At 41.0% G+C, this 20,606-nt stretch overlaps 4 protein-coding genes across 5 annotated transcripts; 1 reads left to right on the plus strand and 3 right to left on the minus strand.

Moving 5' to 3' along the window:
• Nucleotides 1–3,909: 3,909 nt before the first annotated feature.
• bend3 (BEN domain containing 3) lies at nucleotides 3,910–8,444 on the plus strand. Its single transcript, XM_051392212.1, has 4 exons — nucleotides 3,910–4,174; nucleotides 5,076–5,130; nucleotides 5,370–5,548; nucleotides 5,675–8,444. Exons 2-4 carry the CDS (start codon nucleotides 5,079–5,081, stop codon nucleotides 7,913–7,915), a joined length of 2,472 nt encoding a protein of 823 aa, XP_051248172.1. The 5' UTR covers nucleotides 3,910–4,174; nucleotides 5,076–5,078; the 3' UTR covers nucleotides 7,916–8,444.
• A 303-nt stretch (nucleotides 8,445–8,747) lies between these two features.
• Nucleotides 8,748–11,072, minus strand: mtres1 (mitochondrial transcription rescue factor 1). 2 transcript variants are annotated; one of them, XM_051392332.1, is made up of 5 exons: nucleotides 10,973–11,044; nucleotides 10,174–10,212; nucleotides 9,629–10,085; nucleotides 9,277–9,349; nucleotides 8,748–9,180 (listed from the first exon to the last, which is right to left on the minus strand). In XM_051392332.1, exons 3-5 carry the CDS (start codon nucleotides 10,063–10,065, stop codon nucleotides 8,998–9,000), a joined length of 693 nt encoding a protein of 230 aa, XP_051248292.1. In that variant the 5' UTR covers nucleotides 10,066–10,085; nucleotides 10,174–10,212; nucleotides 10,973–11,044; the 3' UTR covers nucleotides 8,748–8,997. The 2 variants fall into 2 exon arrangements, with proteins under 2 accessions (XP_051248292.1, XP_051248283.1); XM_051392323.1 differs by lacking the exon at nucleotides 10,174–10,212 and having other exon boundaries at nucleotides 10,973–11,072.
• Nucleotides 11,073–11,725: 653 nt separating this feature from the next.
• tmem151bb (transmembrane protein 151Bb) lies at nucleotides 11,726–17,937 on the minus strand. The gene is made up of 2 exons (XM_051392239.1): nucleotides 16,453–17,937; nucleotides 11,726–15,855 (listed from the first exon to the last, which is right to left on the minus strand). The coding sequence occupies exons 1-2, from the start codon at nucleotides 16,528–16,530 to the stop codon at nucleotides 14,446–14,448; spliced, it is 1,488 nt and encodes a 495-aa protein (XP_051248199.1). The 5' UTR covers nucleotides 16,531–17,937; the 3' UTR covers nucleotides 11,726–14,445.
• A 658-nt stretch (nucleotides 17,938–18,595) lies between these two features.
• Nucleotides 18,596–20,361, minus strand: grxcr1b (glutaredoxin and cysteine rich domain containing 1 b). The gene is made up of 2 exons (XM_051392357.1): nucleotides 19,722–20,361; nucleotides 18,596–19,264 (listed from the first exon to the last, which is right to left on the minus strand). The coding sequence occupies exons 1-2, from the start codon at nucleotides 20,139–20,141 to the stop codon at nucleotides 19,220–19,222; spliced, it is 465 nt and encodes a 154-aa protein (XP_051248317.1). The 5' UTR covers nucleotides 20,142–20,361; the 3' UTR covers nucleotides 18,596–19,219.
• Nucleotides 20,362–20,606: the final 245 nt, after the last annotated feature.

The following is a 20,606-nucleotide window of genomic DNA, read 5'->3' on the forward strand; positions in this document are numbered from 1 at the left end:
GTTGCATAGATGCTCCCAGTAGAAATCAACCAGGCAGTGCAGAACAGGATTTGATGGGATGAGTTTTTTTTGTTTTTGGACTTCAAGAGGAAAACAGAGTTCCTCCAGTGCTAAAGCTAAATCTTTAATGTACAACAGAAATTGTATGTTTTTTTTTTTTTCTTCCCTGACGACATAGCTACTGCCAGCACGAATCTTTTTGATATCTCCTGCGAAGCCCAAATGAAGAGCAGGACGAGGAAGGAGAGAGGTTTGTCAGCTTTATGTCCTGCACAGCAGAAACTTCACTCTGTGTTTGCTTACAGTTTTCAGTTTGAGAGTCTTGGGTATCATGAAAGCAAGAATTGGCAAGACTCTAAGTTTACATGCAAAACATGAAGTGGGTAACAGCGGCCTTAGTGTGCCCGGCCCAGACGACGAGTGGTGTAATTACAGCAGGGTCCAGTGGAGAGAGTCCGTCAGCACAGATTCCATTACACACTCACATACATACACACACACATACACACACACATACACACACACACACACACACACACTTGAAAATCCCGCTGAGGATGCTGGGGACAGAGCGACTGTCAACTTGTGAGGTTGACAGAAAAGATACAGTGTTCTTGGAACATGCAAGAACATTGCAAAATACGTTCAACTGATGCCAAACACTGAAACTGTTTCTTTGTGATTGTGTTCTTTAAATTTGCCCATTTTTTCATGTGAAAAAAAAATCACACTGTTTCTACTAAGCAGAGTGCCAAAGTGATATTTCACAACCTGGCAACCCTATACTTGTTCTTATTAATAACTTCTAACTGGTTAATTGAGCATTAAGTTACTACTTATTAACCCTTTATAAAGTGTGCAATAATGATAAATGGCAACATTTATATAGTGCTTTTATTCAAAGCGCTTTACAAGGTTTTTGTCGCTCATTCACGCACAGTCACGCACACAGTCATGCACAGTCATGCACACAGTCACACGCACCGATTGCAGTGAGCCACCATGCAGGGTGTCTTGCCCAAGGACACTTCGACATATGGACAAGTGGACATGGAGATTGAGCGACTCACTGAATGAGTGAATATGAATGTGGAGTGATATTAGAACCCCCATCTGTCTTCTTCTGAATGACCTATCAGTAAACACCTGTTAATATCATCATATAGCTGACGGTGATGGATGAAAGTCATTCTCCTGCGATGGGAACAGTATGGCTGATTGGCCTCCTCCACACAGACGAGCATATTGGCCAAAAATGACACTTTAACGAGCTCTTCCCGGTGTTAAGTGCTGCACGCCGGCCCCTCGTCGCAAGCCGTCGCCTGGCTGACCCTGGGCCGTGCTTCCCCCTGCACAGGGCCTGCTCGCTTCATTGGCTGACAGATCAGACTGCCATGGAGACAGCTCATTAGTCGAATAATGAGAACCACACCAGCCACACGTTGTCTTGTTATATCATCTCTGTATCGACATATCTGTGGCTGGGAACAGAACATTGGGTGCTAGTGTGTGCATGAAATAGCCAAAGATTAAGATAGAATTATGGCGCTGTAAGGTCTTCGGTTCATCTCTCACTGACTAAAATCTCTTCATCAGAGGAAACCAGTTTACCAGCTCAAGTAACCAGCTCTGCTTAATGGCTGCTGCCTCTTACAAATCAAAATGCCCCTCTGATGCCACAATATGGTATAGCTCTATATGACTGCCTGGTCTCGTTCATCATTTCACTTTGAGCTGCCAGCAACTCCAAGTTAATGTATTTCACAGCGATGCATTTTTTAAAGTTTTTACTCCATAATCTTTGAACTCGGGATGCCACATGATACTGTGATTACTCATGTACAGTCAGACTGTCATATGTAATTTGAGGATATTTGTAGCTGGAGTGGATGAAAAGCCAAAATCCCTAACATCAGAGCTTTTTGTGCACACACACATACCCTACTGACTTCAGACTGTGATTGTAAGTTGTCAAATTTTTGTTTGTCTCTTCTCTAGACGCTTCCCAAACTGAGAATCCATATGCTTTTCTTAGCTCAGGAAGGTTTTATACAAAGCTTTTTGTAGAAAGGAAAGTTTTACTGTATACAAATGATGTCACAACCTAAACAACAACACAAATGGAACAATAATGGTCTTCGGTGTCGCATTTGAAGATTACCATCTCAATTTATAAATAGTTGAATGATGATCAGTAAAATCAGTCCCCATGTATATTTGGAGGCGACAATCAACACCAGATGCAGTATTAACAAAACAACTTAAAATGTTTAAGGCAAGAATGTTACCTAGATACAGTGAGAGAAAACATTCATCAGCATAAAAAATTGCAATGTAATTCACAAGAGAATTGTGTGATTTGAGAATTGCCGTAGTGTGTTTCACTTTCATCACAGTCTTTGCCAAGTCATTATCAATAAAAGAATCCTGTATTGTGTGTTTATGGGTCTGTGCCACTGAAACTGTAGACATCCTCCTGGTTTATACACAGCGCAGAAAGCTCAAGGGTGACACACTGTAGTGTACAGCAGACAGGTATGATCAGAGCCCTTTTATCATTGTTGCAGTCTCTTTCCACTTGAGGGCGACGTTGCCCACATAATGTGGATTTAAGGTGAACAGAGATTATCCCCAAACAAGAGGTATCACTCCTACCTACTTCTGTTTTTGCTTTACTAAATGGCTTTTATGACTAGAGACAGTTTAAAAGCTTAAAGACAGCCTGCACATGTGTAGTTTGCTGTACAATAATGATTGATGACAGGTCTTGAATAATTTAAAAACCTTATTCTACTGTTCATGTACATTGTTCCAGGGATTTACTAACTAATATTGGTTGTTCCAAGTCATTATATTATTGGTTGTTGTATAATTCTAGGACTATGACTCCATGTATCAGGCCATCTTCTAAAGTCTTCGTTGTCGCTGTGAGGAAGAATGTTTTGCTCCACTATTCACAACCAATAACTACCAGTCAGGCCAGGAAATACACCACAACAGCAACTCTTATGATGAGTGATAGCACAACAATCTACAATATACTGTATTTTAAAAGAATAATTACAACATAATTATTATGGTGATACAAAAGCATACAGCAAAATACAATATCATATTGCTCATCATTTATTCAACCGTGCCAACAAACCTCTTGAGCCAAACCCTGTTTACCCCTAAACCCCTATTACAAGAAATTATCCAAGTGTTCTACATCTTATACAGTGGTGGAAAAGTGTTCAGATCAACTAAAAGTAGGGTTAGGATCAGAATACAACTGTGAAAATACTACTTTAAGTAAAAGTATTGCATTCAAAAGTATTCTTGAGCAAAAGTACATGGGTATTATTAGCAAAACTTTACATATTATATAAGTATAAAGAGAAAAGTCTCCATTACTTCAATAAAATAACATATGCCGGTTATATTGTTATTTATTGTGCATTTACTATGTCAGCAGTTGTAGTTAGCCAAGGTGGAGCTGATTCTAGCTATTTTATATACTGTCGTTTAATTTACTGTATAACAATGCATCCTATTGTTTATGCTTATTGCAGGTTTTTACAATATGAATCTGCACCTGTGATATTAATGTAGTGGGTAAAAACTAAAATATTTTCCTCTTGAAGGTAGTGTAGTAGTGTAAAGTACTATATTATTAAAATAGTATAAACACTTCAGAATTACACTACTTAAGTAAATGTACCAAGTTACTCTCCACCACTGATAAAAGGGGGAAATGAGCACTAGAAGAATACATGTCAGAAAGCAGTACGTTACATTCAATGAAACAGTGAAAAGCTAGAAAGTACCAACACTTCCTAGCTGCCCCAGAGGCTCAACATAAAGTCATCTGTAGTGTGAGACTTTTAAAAAGGGCGGCGCTATTGTTTGGATACAATAGTAGCAGTCCAACGGCGCTGTTGGTCCGATGTCTACGGTATTATTACTGTTGATGCGTTTCGGTTTATTTTTCACCTCTCTCTCCACAGCTGTGCGGAAGTGACACAGCAGGCGCGCGCCCCGTCACGTCACGCGAGAAAGCACAGAAGCCGAGCGAGAAAGAAAATATCAACAACAACGAACAACATTTACCTGCAAATAAACCACCGGGACAGTCCGCAGACATGTCCAGCACGTCGTTAACAGTCCTAAAGGATGGCATGGACTCGTAAAGGTGAGCTCAAACCGCCGGTCACGCGCGTTTTACCGCTAATTTAACAAGAGTCCCAGCAGGAGGGGGAGGGGGAGGAGGGGGAGGAGGGGGAGTCGTCCACGCAAACATTGCCGCGTCATTAAAATTCACAAACAAAATGTTGCACTACTAAAGCAACGCCCTGCATTGGTATTCAGTGCGAGCCGTAATGGTGTTAATGTGACGGCGCTTTGTGAAGAGTTCCATTCCCACAGCTGGGTTGTCTTGTGTTTTGGTTCAAAGGTTCATGGGCGGAAGAATGAGGAAGTAGCTGTTAATAAAGGCTGGAGGAGAGCTAGCAGGCAACTCAGTGCACGGCGGCATGTACAGAGAGAGAGAGAGAGTACAGAGTCTGCCAATAATGCACCTACTTTTTCTTCAAAAGAGAAAACGAGTTGGCATTACAGCAGATATTTTATAACCTGCTCGGTAGCACGGAAGCTCAAAGCTGCATACCAGCTAATGTGTTCGCCTGCAGCTGATCACATGCTGTTTGTCATAATGGTAGCATACCAGCCACCGTATGTTCATGTGTAACTAAAATGAATGGTTTGAAGTGAAACATGTGCTCACACACACTATCATTTTAAACGTACAGTAAGCTGTGTGTGTTATTTGTTCATATGATATATCGGCTGTTTTTGAATAAAAACATCGGTCCACTGTCACAATTCAAACTTCACTCTATTAGTTTCTGTTCTTGGTGGAATTTTATTCATTTTTAAAATTACATGAACAATTAATTATCAAAATTTCTGTCTTTTCTGTCAAGTGGTTAATCAATTATTGTACTATTTGTTTCAGCTCTAACGTTACATTACGTGAGTTGACTTGTTAACTACTACTGCTATTACTATATATGTTTGTGGTTTATTTTTTCTAGGCTATGAATTCCTCTGAGCATGGAGAACTTTCAGATGAAGCGATGCTTGAGAAAGGTAATAAACTGCAAACTGTATCTGTGCATCTGCAACTGCAAATTCCAACTGAAATTAAACATCTGTCATAAAGCAGATATTATATTCACTGGATTGTTCTAGAGGTTTGATGATTATAGGTAGGTAAACTGTATCCTCAAAAGAGAAATAATAATACTGAGGTAGAAAAAGAAAAAGTCTGATCACATGAAGTCCTGTGAACATGCTTTAACAAATAAAACTTATTATATTATTGGCAGAACACAAGGATGTCCAGGATGTTAAGGAGGAGATGGAGGACTTTGCTATTTGCGAACCACATGAAGGACTTGGAGGAGGATCTCCCGGGGCCATTGAGACTAGTAAACGGTCGTCTACAGAGATGGGTCCTCACACAAACCAGTCCACCAGCAGCAAGAGAGTCAGAGTCTCTGGCGAGGTAAGTTTAAAACTGTTAAAATATTAGTAGACAACATGGACAATTTGCATATATCCTATTTGCTGTACAGGTCAAGGTGTCTCTTAATAGTATATATGTGTTTTGAATGTTATTTACTCTTTCTAGATGAGGCGGCACTTGATAGATGAGAGCAGCAGACATGAGCCTCTTTGCCTCACCACAACTGGAGAGAAGAGAGACTGTGTCCAGCAGAAATCCAGAGTCTCCTACAGAAAGCCTCTCTTCAGCATCTCCCACCGGATCTCGGAGAAGAGAAACACACCAAGCCTGGAGCAGCAAGCCAGTCATGGCGCCGGGAATCAGCTACAGGAACAGAACTACAGCAGCATCCTCTCATCCAAGCTCCACAGTTCAGAGGAAAATGGCACATTGGAGACCTTTCCCACTGCAGACGCTTTAGGCCAAGCTTCGTCAACAGACTCTAGCCTTTATCCGCTGATTGAGAAAATGTTTCTCATTCTCAATACCCTCAATTCAAGCATGACACAACTACATAGCAAAGTGGACTTGTTAACCCTTGAGGTCATGCGAATAAAGAAGCAGATCAAACCAGCTGACATGGTGACAGAGTTCCAGCCTCCTCCTGAATATCTGCTAACAAGTGACGAATTGAATCAGCTGATGGAGCAGACATCCAGTGCAGGGGAGCTTGGGTGTCGGCTGCTGGTGCATCTCTTCCCAGAGCTGTTCAAAGCCAGGGAGTGCTCTCATGAATGCATGGCAAGCAAGAGAACACTGGAGTCTCTACATCTGCAGCTGATCCGTAACTATGTTGAGGTATGCTACCCTTCGGTCAAGAGCAACAGCGTCTGGCAGGAAGAATGTCTCCTTCAGATTAATGACTTGTTTAATCGCTTCTGGGCTCAGAGGGACATGGAGAGTACTCGGCTGCTCAGGAAGCAGACAATCACAGGTGCTGGGATAAAGGCTGAGCATCCTCAAACCTATCGTTTCATTAATGAGCAGGGCCAGGAGGAGCATATCTCTTTAGATAACCAACAGGGCAGCCTGGCTGTGTCCGACCTTGCTTTCAACACGCAAGCCACAGAGGAGCTGGATGAGTTCTCTTCCCCTGAGGACTTTGTTATTTTTCTTATGCACCGTCTCTTCCCTGAGGTTTTTGAAGAGGGGAAAATGCCTGAAGGCTCCAGCAGTTTCAGTAGCGTGGGCCAGCTTATTCTGGACTCTGACAAGATGGAAATTATAAGGAAGTATATGGAAGCTAATTTCCCTGATGTGCCTGAGGACAGCTGGCTTCAGGTGTGCATCCAGCATATGGAGGATGCACTCGAGGGTCCTCACAGTAACGGCAATGGGAGTGAACCTGACAATATCAACGATGAGGGCTATGACCTGGCCAGCCTTCCTGAAGATGTTTCTATTATTAAGGTTCCCGAGGTGGGTGATTTTGAAAGACCCAGTCGCAAGTCCAAAAAGTCGCTGCTCACACCTGTGGATTTTGACAATCTGGAGATTCCTCTTCCTGACTTTACTGTTCCCCACGAGTACCTCTTGTCCAGGGAGCAGCTGAAGAACAACTATGAATGTAGCTTGTCCATTGGCAACTTTGCTTCTCGGCTGCTGGTGCTTATGTTCCCTGAGCTCTTCACCCATGAGAACACCCGGAAGCAGTACAACTGCAGCGGCTCTCTTGGTAAAAAACAGCTTGATCCCGTTCGGGTAAATCTGATCCGTCATTATGTGCAGTTAGTCTACCCTCGGGCCAAGAACGACAGAGTGTGGATGTTGGAATTTGTGGGCAAACTTGATGAGAGGTGCAGGAGACGTGACACGGAGCAGAGAAGATCTTACCTGCAGCAGCGCAAAGTGTACGGTCAAGAGTCGGAGCAGGACTTTCTTTGCCAGCTGAACCAGCTCAATCCAGATAGCATGAGGGAGGATCCAGATACTCCCTCTTTACCCCCTGAGAAAAGTAGCAAAGACTTTTGTAAAATTCCCCTGGACGAACTGACTGTATCCAAACCTGACTTCCCTGTACCGTCTGTTTACCTGCTCTCAGACACCGAGGTACGGGAAATTGTCCAGCAAAGTCTCTCTGTTGGGAACTTTGCTGCCCGTCTATTGGTGCGCCTCTTCCCTGAGCTCTTCACCCAGGAGAACCTGCGGCTGCAGTACAACCATTCAGGAGCCTGCAACAAGAAACAGCTTGACCCTGTCCGCCTCAGATTGATTCGTCACTATGTGGAAGCAGTGTATCCTGTGGATAAGATGGAAGAGGTGTGGCACTATGAATGTGTGCCAAGCATCGACGAGCGCTGCCGGCGCCCCAATCGCAAGAAGTGTGACATTCTTAAGAAGGCCAAGAGGTCAAGCACTGTGTCCTAGTTACAGTACTTTTCAGTTAGGCAACACTTTTTTGTCATAAAAATAATTGCACAGTATATAAGCTGAAACTGCATTGTTGAACTTTTACAAACTGTCCTGTAGGATGAAGCCAAGCTGTTATGAGTTTCTTCAGTACTATTCTTAGTCATATTTTACCTTTTGACTACAGCAGTAGATGTAGTTTATGTAGTCTTATTGTTGGATAAAGAGTTAAAACTGCTTCTATTTATAAGCCAAAACTGTCATAGCTTATCTAACATACTTTGTTGATAAATGTTGTAGCCTTAAAAACAATAACAATGATAGTAGCTTATAGCATAGATCACACATATGCTCTATGGATAGAAATGAATCACAATGATGTGATATATTTCCATTGCAGTTACTGATGTAGCATTGTGCCACCACTGTTTTAATAACAATGTGCTTATGTTAAGCCTTCTTATAGAAGTTTATATTATAAAGACAATTTAACATGACAATGGATCATGATAACCTATTTCTAATAAAACCACAATATGACATATTATTGGGGTGTTGTACATTATAGCACTAAACTGTTCCTGTTGAAGAGTCTATCTAGGACTTACTGGATATTGACTGCAGTTTTACACCCAGAGCAGAGACAGGTGGACTTGAATTCTGAACACTCCAACAAGTTCCGTACTACGCAACATATATAGTGCTTCTACTAGTACTTTTTTCCTCAATAATAAATATGCAATGAGAGTAACCAGAAAATATATTAGGAGTAGCCCAACATACAACAAAGTTAATGATTGAGATGGAAACAAATGTCACATGCTCTTCATTAGCCAACAACTGGACAGGATTTTCAAATTTCAAAACATCAAAGTGCAGCTTTATTGGGTCTCACAGAATATTGGGGAAAGGTAGACATTCAAAATCTTTCTCCCAACACTTAATGTCGACAAACCACTAAGTACTGTTAACCTTTACATTATACCCTTGTAATCCATTCTAGATTTAACTGGTTGCAGACCTTTCAAACGGCACTCGTTTGATGGTGTCCTCGCCCTCATTGGCCAACTGCATCGCAGTCTATACCGCCCTGTTCAAGTTCATGGCTTAAAGGCCTCATCCTTGGGAAGCTCTATACATTTCCAGCGCCTTACGGCAATTTTGTACTTTTCTGTGGTAGTTGTGTCATCAAAAACCCTCCGGAGGATGACTCTCATCATAGTAACAGTGTTTGTGTCTCGGTTCTCTGACAGTACTAGGTCCAAGGTGTCCCCAACTTTCACCTGAATAAAGAACAAAAATTACAAGAAGTGAGGTAAAAGACATGTGGAAACACTAAGAATTCAGGAATATGTAACTGGTAGTAAAACATCACTCACTGTTCTACTTTTCTTAATGAGTTTCTGTCCATTTATCCTGAGCTTGTTGTTATAAAAGGCGTCCTCAATTTTACTGTTAGGAGACAGAAGACAGTTAGTCCTAGTTGAAAGACTTTTAAAAAAGGGCCTACCGTTACAAGTTACATTTGAATACGTTCATGCAACAAAATTCCACCAGATCAGTATTTCCTCTGAAGCGAAAACGCCACTAGTTGCCAGAGAAACTAAAACCAAGACAAACAACAAATATGTTGTACAAATACTACATCCTTTTCAGCTTGGACATCATTTACTGGCGGAAATTATTTTGTTTGAAAAACTCTGACTGGGGATTTATTAGCCAGTGACTCACTTGCGCGCCATGTCCAGGCCAGCTTTCATGATGGCATCATAGCGAAAGGAGTTTATGTGTTTCGTGATGTCTTTATAGTCCTTTGGTAGATTTGGGTCCTCATCCATCTCATCTTCATAATCACTGTGCTCAGGGTCTTTTTTGTCCTCCTCTTCCTCCTCTTCCTCCTCCTCTGTTACCCTAGCTGCACCTTTCTTCTTGTTGCTTTTAAACCTCAGATGGTGGACAGACCAACCCCTGACCACGTCTCTGCCATGGGAAGCAGGCCTGTGACAGCCAAGAGAGGGGAAAGCCGAGCAGCCCCACAGCTGGCGTGTGTGGATAGCCCTGGGACACCATTCATTCTGCCTCAGTCCATAGCCAGCAGCCAGCAGGTGGCGGGAGTTCAACCTTCCTAGCTGCCTCATGGCAAGTGCATGCACCACCAAACTCTGCATGTTGCTGCTCCACCTAGTCACTAGAAACACATGGACAGTTAGGAAGCATTGTGCTAAATAACTGAGGCAAATTGAAGTGTAAAATTCAATGCGTCAAAAATAACTCACAGATCAATTGGCATCAGGAGTCTGTGTTGGAAATCACCTCTTAAAATGATTCACAAAATTAGTCACCTGCTGGCTACAAGGTCATGAATGAACTGCCATGCCCATTATTTTCGACCTACTTTCCCATACTGCCCTTTTTATCCTATAATTTCACTATTTGTACTATTAATCGTGTTATTTATTGAGATAAATGTGTTGTCTCTTTGTCAACCTTCTTAAAGAGTATCTGGATTAAAGCAAACACTATCCAACTAATCTAAATTTACCTTAAAATAAAAGCCTCATTTTATTTAACGTTATAGCCCCGGTTTGTGTCCCTAATGTTATAATAGATATAGATAAGAGACTGTTTGTTTACAAAACAATGATAGTAAGAGATATTAATTAATTCATATATGGGAAATTGCTTTTGTTGATTTTCCGGAAGTTATTTACAGTTTTATTTTACAGTCGACTCGACCCCAGACGACAACAAACACAGGCCTACGGACGGTAGCGTTGTCACAGTTGAAGAATATTGTATTTTGTATTTTAATAGTAGCTGCTGTTTGTCTACTTTTATGTAATGGCTGTCTGTGTTTGACTGTGTTGACATTTTAAAGGCAAATGTTGACACCGAGCTAAAGCAGATACAGCTAACGTTAGCTAGCTTCACTTTTCTTCAACTAGCTCGTGCACTCATAATCTCAGCCCACGTGCAACCCACCACGAGCTTGCTAACCAACAACAACAGTATAGTCAGATTTACTTTGTTGCTAAATGCTAAATGTGAAGTTACTAACATGCAACGTTCACTTACCTATGGAATAACCTTTCATTGCTTACTGAAGTTACTGTACTTCTGTCTGGGTTATTTGTGTACCAGCCGATGTATAATGTGCTGCCACCTGCCGCACTGGAGGAGAACGACATTACCTGGGCAGGCTGAACACCAAACCGCAATGGGGGTTTTCGTGTTTAATGCAAAACAGTCCACATTTACCATGATAGTCTTTTTTAAATTGAAGCATGATGCTTTCTGACTTTACTACCAGGCTAATTAGATGTGCATAACAAAGGACAGAGCATGAATCCCTTAGTCTATGCAGGTCTCAGCTTTTTCTTTGTCTATGTCTTTATATTACCAGCAACAATAACACACAATGTGGCTATCAAGCTTTCTATCTCTTTTCTTATATCTTAATGCCATTCATTTAATATTTACCTGCCATTGAGTTTTGTGTAGGCCACAGCAGACGTGTTGACTTGTCAGTGTAGGAAAAGCACAGGTGTTACTAATAACATTAACGATGGCTCTCTTCTACTCAGGTGTCCCAGTAAGATCTGACAGTGTGATAATACGACAGTAGGCACAACACCGGGGCACAGAAAGAAGAAACCGACGCAGCTAAATACCATCAAGCCATCATTCATTTTATTATTTACACCTGTGATATTCTTCCAAAATGTCTGTGAAAAATGTCTATTGGTGTCCAAGAACCACCTCCTCCAGTAAACACTCTCCCCAGCCCAAATTTTCCCAGCCAGTCTGAGGATCCAAGCTGGCCACATGTAATGTTTTTTAAATATACATGGGTTTGCCCAAGACATTTATTGCAACTTTTATTTTTCCAGCATAAGATAAAATTGAATACATATTTTAAAAGGTAATCAAGTTATTTATACAGCCCATTTGAATATAATGACAACAAGAACATTTTTTACATTTTACAAGAAGCTTTAAGTGGTCATGTATTGTTTTTATGTATTTGTCAATATATCAGCTTGAATACTTTATTACTTTAAGGGAATTTACATCAACATTCAGCTTCACTACAATTCATAATGTCTAGTGTCACTTCAAGTGCATAATACTGGTGTCACTACATTATTTAAAACAATGTAAGAACAAGGTGTTATTTGCTAGGATGCATACAATAAGTTCCTGTTAGATGTTATAAAAAAGTCTTATAAAGTTTGTATGATGTCCTTGTGTAAACGTAAGTGCATTTACATCCTTGCATATACTGCCTGTAAACTCCACTCAAAAGAGTCAGGGGTCCTCCAGATAAATCAAATATCAACATCCAAAGTCTCTTTAGGAAACATGGTGACACATTGGTGTGTGCTGTGCTCTGTCACTCTCTGAACACATTCAGTATACACTGGACAGTGAAATCACTGTTTTACAGATGAAAAATGAAGCATTATTCCTTTACTATAGACACATAATAGACATATACTACAGTATATCATATACGCTGGTGGTTTACATTCAGGTATGTTTATGGTTTTTAAGATATTGTCTTAGCAGAGGAAAATCATGCAAATTTGAGCATGGATTTAATGACTATGATTTTTTTTTGCAGCTAAATCTATGACAGTGGTGACTGATGTGACCATTACCTGTTCAAATGTATTGTCAATTCAATGTAAACCAGTACTTGTCTTTTCGGACCACAACATTAGTATAATGACATGTATGTGTGTTTGTACCACAGTTGCCGGCAGGTTTTGTTGTGGCAGTAGGTAGAAAAAAAGTCTAATTTAGGACAAAATGTACTTAATTGATCATGGATGATTGATTTTTCACAATGTGGCTCATATGATTAGACCAGGGCTGCCAAAAGTGCCCCAAACTATAAAAAAAAAAAAAAAAAAAAAAATTTAGATAATAATATAAATGGCTTTTTATGGTGTTTTCTTTATTGTGAGGTAAATATGCTTTTAAATATATCTGAGCACAGTGGGCAGAGTGACACTGCAGTCAGTCAATTAAGGGAACTTTCTAGTACTATTTTGCATGTTAACAATACATTACAATACAATAGATTTTTGCTTTTGGCCCATTGCCCACCATTAAGTTTTAGTTTTAGCCCTCAATGGGTAAAAGTTTGGGCAGCCCTGAACTAGAAAGCGTTAGAGAGTTAGATTTTGCAGTTTCTGGGTCAGTCAAGAAAAATCATGTCAGCAATGTTAAAGCAAAAAATCCAACCTAAATCACCTTAGCAATGTTAAATAGAACAATGTTATGATTCTGTTTTGTGGTTTCTTGTGCCCTTGCAGATAACCAAACAGTGACAATGTGTCAGCACATTGAGATAATTCCAACATCTACAGTGGAGGTTTGTAGGACAAATATTTCAAAAGCATCAACTGTAAACATCAGTTTTTAGGTGGTAGTCCTTCAATATCCAAAAGAAAGGTGTGTTTCCCTCTGGAGCTGCCATATAGCACCAACAGTCAACAGTCAAACATGAAGAAAATCCATAGTAGAAGAAGTCTATCAAATTCTCCATCCCACAGTAGCCTCAATAGATCAGAATGCAACAGAGGTTTGTTCATTTTTCTCAATTAGAAGAGTGGTTACTCTGCTTTTTACTATCTTTATCTTCACTTTCCAGCAACACATGAAACCCACAGCTGAAAATAGGTTTATACCTCTGTTCTGCAAAAGGCATTCTGGGAAATGCAGAAAGTCACTAACTGAAGTAGAAATAGATTCGGCATGTTGATAAAAAAGTAGGTACAAGAATAAAGTAAAATTACAACACTTCACACAATTAATGCAAATTTTTCCAACGTCAGAGATTGGTATAACAGTGAGTGAGTATCCAAGAGTTCATTTGTCTCTTTTGGACTGGAGGTTTCCATATTGATCAATGTATCGTTGTGATATGCATAAGCGCAACCGATATCCCTCCTTTTACTGTTTGACTTGAGAAGTATTTATTTTCACAGTTATTGCAGTAATTAGAAGTAGGTTAAAACTTGTAGGAACTCCTCCTTACCATTCTTGATTATGATAAAATCATCAAAATCACCAACTTTATCTGACTGCTCAGCTCTGATGTGTTTGTGTTACTGAGACTGAATGAGATGTTTAAACCTGCCTGTGTTGTCCGTGGCCTCTGAAAAGGTCTTATGAGGTAACTGCAGTTTCAGTTTCAGTTTCATATGTAGAGTACATATGAGATCTTAAAAGCTATGGCAATGACGTACAGTGTAACAGTCGTTGTCTGCTTGTTTTCATTGTAAGCAGATATAATATTCCTGTGTGTGTGTATCCTAGTAGGTTCACATACCACTGTTGCTTTGTTCTCCACTCACTAATCACTGTTATTGCTTTGGTGACTCACACATTCAGGATTCAGGCATTTGTTTCAGATAGTATGACAATACAGTATGAATCTGTGTATCTCACATTAAGACTTGTTTACACACTCTGTCTCTGATGTCCAAAGTGTTTGTATGCTACAGAAATGCCAGTGTGTTTTGTCAGTGAGTGCATAGTCATAAGGAAGTCTCCACGCAGGAGCCATTTCTGTGGAAAGACCTGTGGTTGTGGCAATTCTCACTGCAGTGGACAATGAGCACTGGGTAGCAAAGTGCATCCTCGTAGTCTGGGGGTCCCTCATCATCTGTGGTGAGGCGCTCTGATAGACAGCGTGTGTTTTCGCTGGGACTCTCCTGGTCATCTAAGCTGCCACTCCTCCAGAAGCAGCTGCGCTGGGAGCCGTAGCGCCGCGCCAAGGAGAACCGACTGCCACTGAAGGGGATGCGGGAGCTGGCACCAGTACAGATGCTGAGGGCGCTCCTGGAGAACACTGAGGAGCAGCTGATGGCTCTGTGGCAGCGCTCACAATTCTGACGTATCCCACTAAAGCTGGTGGGGCACTGGGCCAGGTCCATCAGGCCGGCCTCTGAGTAACTGGGCACCAGTTGCTGGTTGGACCGGATGTGCCATTCCAGTTCTGTACTGTCAATGGTGTTAACACGAGGGATACGACGCCAATATGGCCGATCATCACATGGGGTCACAGGGAGGTAATCATGCCCAAAGAGCTTCTCAACACGATAGTGGACATATGCAGTATGATACTCGGTGAAGACTCTGAGAGGCCAGGAGAAAGTGAGGAATGAGGCAAACCAGAAGACGTAGTGGGACAGATACCAGGGGTGATGCTCTGGATCACACAGCACCATGACATACTCCTTCAGGTCAATGTTTTTCAGGTGCATCCCCTCCCTGGCTTCCATGTAGTCATCAAGGCCCTCATTGTCAGTAAAAAACCGTGCTCGCTGTGTAAGGTAGGAATTCTCAGACTCTACGTTGGCAAAACTAAAGCACTTGGTGAACCGCATCTTTGTTAGAGCAGACTTCTCCAAGCCCAGCAGCTGCTTGGAAACATCTTTCACACCACAGTGACTGTAATCATATTCAGCTTCTGCCACATGGGTGTTGACACGTTCATGGTAAACCTGGGTACTAGTGTAAGCATCTCCATTGCGGTAGCGTGTGACTTGTCGCGTTCGGCGAACATAGTGATAGCTGATGGCCTTCCACCAGATGCAGGGTTTAGCTTGCTGCATCCTTTGGATGCGTTCATAGATGCCCTCCACATCCACTTTGTGCTGCAGTTCATTCTTCACATGACAGTGCCAGCACTCCACAAGATAGACTAAATAGAGCATGCCCAGTAGAGCCAGAGGGATGTAGATATAGCCATCAGAGCAGGGGCTGTCATGGTACATCATGGATTTCCCTTTAAAGGCACTGTCAAAGGTGAGGCGGGTCACCTTGGTGACATGACACCAAACCATCGCTCCCATGCAGCCATACATGAGAATGGACAGGAGCAGGCATTTCCAAAAACTCTCCCGGCATAGTGACTTGCTCAGAGATTGCTTCAGGGGTCTTTGCTGTTGAGTCACACACACAAAACAAAAGAGGAAAACTGTTATCTTCTAATTGATCATCACCTACTTAAAATGACCTTTTGCTTGTTGCAGTGTAGATCACTGCTGACTGACCTCTGCTACATCTTTAGCACAATAATGATTTTTGACACACCAACCGCTCATGCAACCATAGTAGTAAAACCCTTACATTATACAGTCCCTTGCAAAGACAATCAGTCTGCAGGCAGATAAGAGGAAAGTTATTTTAGCTCTGTGGACATTTCATGCCATTTTATAGTTGCTGGAGAGATGTTAAGATAAAATCCGAGCTATGGGCCTCTATAGCAGATGATAAGGACAGGTAAAGAGGCTGGGATTACCAATCACGTGTCCAATCATTTTACTCTGAAATCATTCATATAGGCTGCAATATCACAGAAACGCTCCTATGAGAAACTAGGAGATTATTTTTAAGACCAAATCCCTGGCAAATAATTCACCTGCAGCGTGTTACATTCTGCTCACTGTGCACATGGCGGATCCATTAAAAGCGATGCGCCAAGATCTCACAAACAGATCAAAACAGAACCACATAGGGGGGATGCTAGAAAATAATACCTCCTCCCTGGTGTCCTCCTCGAAGACGGTGGTCGTACTGCTTTCACTCGCTGTCGCAGCCGATGCTGGAGGGGACATGGTGCTGGGCAGCTATTGATAATAAAGCCAGGGCGTGGAAGTAGGAAGAGGAAGAGATTTCACTACCTTGCTCTGCAGAGTCCCTCAAGCAAGACGAGCTACTTGTCCGGCGTGCATTACATCTGTAATCACTTAGTGGCACTCCACCCTAAGAAAAGCCCAAGACGAGTCGACGGAGGCATGTTGTTGATCGGTGAAAGCCAAATTAAGGGGTTCTTTCCGGTGGCTGGAAGGAAGAAAACGGAGGGGGGTGTCTACTGGGAAGTCCGCATCTTGCCTTCTACGGTTTGGCTGTCAGTGCCGCAGTAACATGATCGTAGATTATGCTCTATTAGCCTGGTAGTCATTACAAAATGAACATGCCCTGCCCCCCGGGGCCCGCTGTGTGTCTAGCAGTGTGTGCGGGAGGAGGCGGTGCCGCAGCGGTGTGTGGAGAGCTGGCAGGGTCGCTGTCCGTGGTGCTGACTGAGGCAGGTGCACGGTGAGATGTTGTTGCATAAATTTGTCACTTAAAGGGAAAGTCCACCCTAAAACGGAGTCTTTTACCGTGCAGCTCCAGTGATGATGTGGCAGTGGATTGTATTGAATTGTGGATCAGGTGGCACTTGTGGAGGTGGTTATTAACGGTGATTTGGTGATGACTGAATCTGTCTCGTTGGCTTTTTCTGAGTGACATAACATGCAAAGGGATTTTATTTGAATATAGAGTTTATGGTTTGTGAATCAGAAAAGATATCTTGAGGAAATCAACAGCGTCCAAGGAGTTGCTTCAATATTACAGAAAAATAACATGGTTTTGATTTTAGGGTGGATTTGCCCTTTAAAACCTTTCAAAATAAAATACCCACTGTTATGCTGTTAAAAATCGATTAGGGATGTGATACAAAATTCACAAAATGTATACAGTCATGAAGGAACATTATAGTAATACTCTTATGGTGGAAACTTAAATACATCAAATTCATGAAGTCATTCGTTAATCATTGCTCTGCTTTGTACTCAGACATATGTTTAGATAACCCATAGTTCTGAGAAGGTTGGAAATAAATTATATTAGTTGCATTGACTTTGGAATATCTTGTGAGTGTGTAGTGGAAGAGGTACTCAGATCCATTACTTGAATACAAGTAGTAATACCACAATATAAAAATACTTACTTAAAGTGTCACATAAGGATAAGTATGAAAAGCAGAGCTGAAACTGACCGTTAATCAATGAGTCAGCAACTATTTTGATCATCTATTTTTGTTAAAGCGAAACTGAACAATCTCTGATTTGTTTTTTTTCTTTCTGTGGTTGTAAATAATTGCCTTGGGCTTTAATAAACTGTTTCACTATTTTATAATATTTTATAAATAATCAACAGATTCACTTAGTGAAGTGAACCTTCTCAGTCATCCAGGTTACACATTTTTAGGTTTGTTTAATAGAGCTCTAACATGATAATACAATAAACCACCCTTGCAAAGTGTTTGGGCCTGAATGAAGCCTCGTGAAATGCTTCCAACATAAAGAAATGTTAATATCAGTGCTAGAAAGAGTCCCAAACTTCCCTTTCTTTCTATGAAGAAGAAGAAGAAGAAGAAGAAGAAGAAGAAGAAGAAGAAGAAGAAGAAGATACACTTGATCCCCTAGGGTATTTTACAGTGACTTTTTTTAAAATTTGTTTAATTTAAAAAAGTGGAGTAAACTAACAGCAGTGATCTACATTACTTGGTACATTTTCACATGGAAAATCTTGAAGGCTGTGTGATTCTGTGCTGCTGTGGACTGATGTGTTTTATGGACCCAACAAAGAGATTAGCTTTTCCATCACTGAGTCACAGGTGTTAAGAATAAATATGAACACCAACAATTACTTTAGTAATCTTACACTCAATAAAACAGTATTAGAATGTTTTCAGAAACCTTTGTGAGTATTTAATAAATGTAACAAACAAGGCAGAACAGAAACCAGTGCACCAAACATAAGATCTACTGCAACAGAGCGAAGAGCAAGAAGTATATCTAATTCTTAAAACAAAGAAAGGTTGATATAGTTACCATTGATATGCTGAAGTATGGATTAGAATAGTATAAAGCACACCCAGTGTAGTGTGAACATCATTAAAAAATACTTAGAAAAACATGTTCACATAAATCAGAATGAGACTCCATCAAATATCAAAATCATATGAAATTTTGGGTCACAATTTTACTTACAACGTCTTACAAAAAATACAAAAATCTTTTCAGAATCCATTAAAAGTCTCAGAGGCTCCAGCGAACTTACTTGTTTAGTTAGTTGGTTCAGTTGTTTAAGTTACAAGTCACATGATATGCATGCATGGGTATGTATAAAAAAAGGTTACACATATTTAATTGTCCTTTTGGTGTTTTACACATTTCAAAATTGTCCATATGAGAGGTTTTTGTTTATAAATGTGTGAAGTTATATGTGCTTACAGCCACAGTATACTACATCTGAGAGATGAATCCGAATCAAAGAACTAACACACTGTTATTAGCTGTAGTCATTTTAAAGCAGAACTAATAATAAAGGAAGACACTGAAGAGTTTGTTTTAAACCAGACATAAAGTCAGTAAAGTGAGGAGTCCTGGTGTAAACCAAAATTGCAGGACAATCTTCAGCCACAGGGCTCTTTCTTCCTGTTGATCACAGCGTGTGAATCTACTACTTCCAAACTGTTTACTCCTTTTCCCAGGGTCTCCTTTTCGGATGACGAAGGGAACCCTTAAAGGGAAACAGAGTAAAGGTCATGATTGAAACAAGCTCCTGCACCAAGGTCAATACTCTTCATGTGGATTATAAATATGGCCACATGCATGAAGAAACTGCCTTCAGTTGCTTAAATGACAACAACAGAAACAGCTAACAAAATAAAAACAACAAACAGCAACAAAAAAGATAACCTGCACGTAAAGATAAGATAACCCACAGCTTTCACACAGAAAATGTAGCTTGGATAACATGCACTGGGTTCAGAACTGACCTATAGGGTCAATATAGCACCAGCACAATACTTGGTTAACTTGAGTCAGTATTAATGGAGTGTTTTGATCCAATATTTGTGTTATTTTTATATTCCTTCTGGGTTATTGAATCAAAACAACCCTTCTGTTGGGTGGCTTTCTACACATTGGTAGTTAAAATGTTGAAAGTCTGTCCCACCTATGCCAGAGCTACTTACAGAGTACATGTTGGAGAGGTTGTTGAAAAGCACTTGGCCTGCGCTCACTTTGTTCCTCACTCCTCGAATGGTCCCATTCTTGCTGCAAATATTGATCCGTTTGTTGCTGAAGACCATCTCTCTCTTGGCACTGGCGTACAAAAGCAGGTCATCAGGTTCACAGCCGTTCTCGTCCGGAGCCGTCTCCACCAGCAGGCCGTTCAGATGGCTGTTGGCCTCGCTGCTGGGAGGTGGGCTCCCCTGCTCTGCTTCTGGGCTGCTGGTGCAGTCAGAGTCCACTGAGTCCGACACTGAGCTGCACCAGGCCGTTTCATCCTTGAACACCTCCGCCAAGACCCGGCCACTGTTGGCAGATGCTACTCTAAACCTAACTGTTTTCCCTGCCTTTTCTTTCTCCTGTTTCAGGTTTGGCCCCTCCATTGAAATACAAGATTGTCTTACATGTTTCACATCCCATTCAGAGAAGCCAGACGTGCTCTTTCAGCCTAAGCCATAGTGGTATGCAATTATCAAACACTAATATCCCCATTGACGTGTCAAAATGAGCTGAAAATACCCCGAGTACAAAAACGAGACACCGAAATGGTTAATAATAGATGAGCCTCTGCCATGGTAACAGCTAAAACAGGCAAACAGTAAATTGATATAACCATGTTCAATAATTGATCAAGGTTAGTTTTCAAACAGCGGATAGACTACAGACCTGTGTCTAGTCTTAGATATACACTCAGGATATGCTCTGCTGCACAAATAATTACCCATGAAACACTACAGATAACCTTTTATTTAAATATATACCAACTTGTTGTAAAGATTACATTGCTATACAAGCTCGTCTTTGTTAGCATTATAAATTGTATTAATGTTGTGTTTTAAGTAGAAGCG

The sequence above is a fragment of the Dicentrarchus labrax genome, unplaced genomic scaffold (genome assembly GCF_905237075.1).
Source record: "Dicentrarchus labrax unplaced genomic scaffold, dlabrax2021, whole genome shotgun sequence".
Lineage (NCBI taxonomy): Eukaryota > Metazoa > Chordata > Actinopteri > Moronidae > Dicentrarchus > Dicentrarchus labrax.

Coding starts and splice junctions, on each gene's coding strand:
- bend3 (XM_051392212.1), top strand. CDS start 5,079: ATGAATTCCTCTGAGCATGGAGAACTTTCAGATGAAGCGATGCTTGAG. Junction 5,131..5,369: donor TGAAGCGATGCTTGAGAAAG/GTAATAAACTGC, acceptor TATTATTGGCAG/AACACAAGGATGTCCAGGAT. Junction 5,549..5,674: donor GAGTCAGAGTCTCTGGCGAG/GTAAGTTTAAAA, acceptor TACTCTTTCTAG/ATGAGGCGGCACTTGATAGA.
- mtres1 (XM_051392323.1), bottom strand. Junction 9,350..9,628: donor GGCCTGGACATGGCGCGCAA/GTGAGTCACTGG, acceptor GTCTCCTAACAG/TAAAATTGAGGACGCCTTTT. Junction 9,181..9,276: donor TCATTAAGAAAAGTAGAACA/GTGAGTGATGTT, acceptor TTCTTTATTCAG/GTGAAAGTTGGGGACACCTT.
- tmem151bb (XM_051392239.1), bottom strand. CDS start 16,530: ATGTCCCCTCCAGCATCGGCTGCGACAGCGAGTGAAAGCAGTACGACC. Junction 15,856..16,452: donor AGGAGGACACCAGGGAGGAG/GTATTATTTTCT, acceptor GTGACTCAACAG/CAAAGACCCCTGAAGCAATC.
- grxcr1b (XM_051392357.1), bottom strand. CDS start 20,141: ATGGAGGGGCCAAACCTGAAACAGGAGAAAGAAAAGGCAGGGAAAACA. Junction 19,265..19,721: donor ACCTCTCCAACATGTACTCT/GTAAGTAGCTCT, acceptor TTTCCCTTTAAG/GGTTCCCTTCGTCATCCGAA.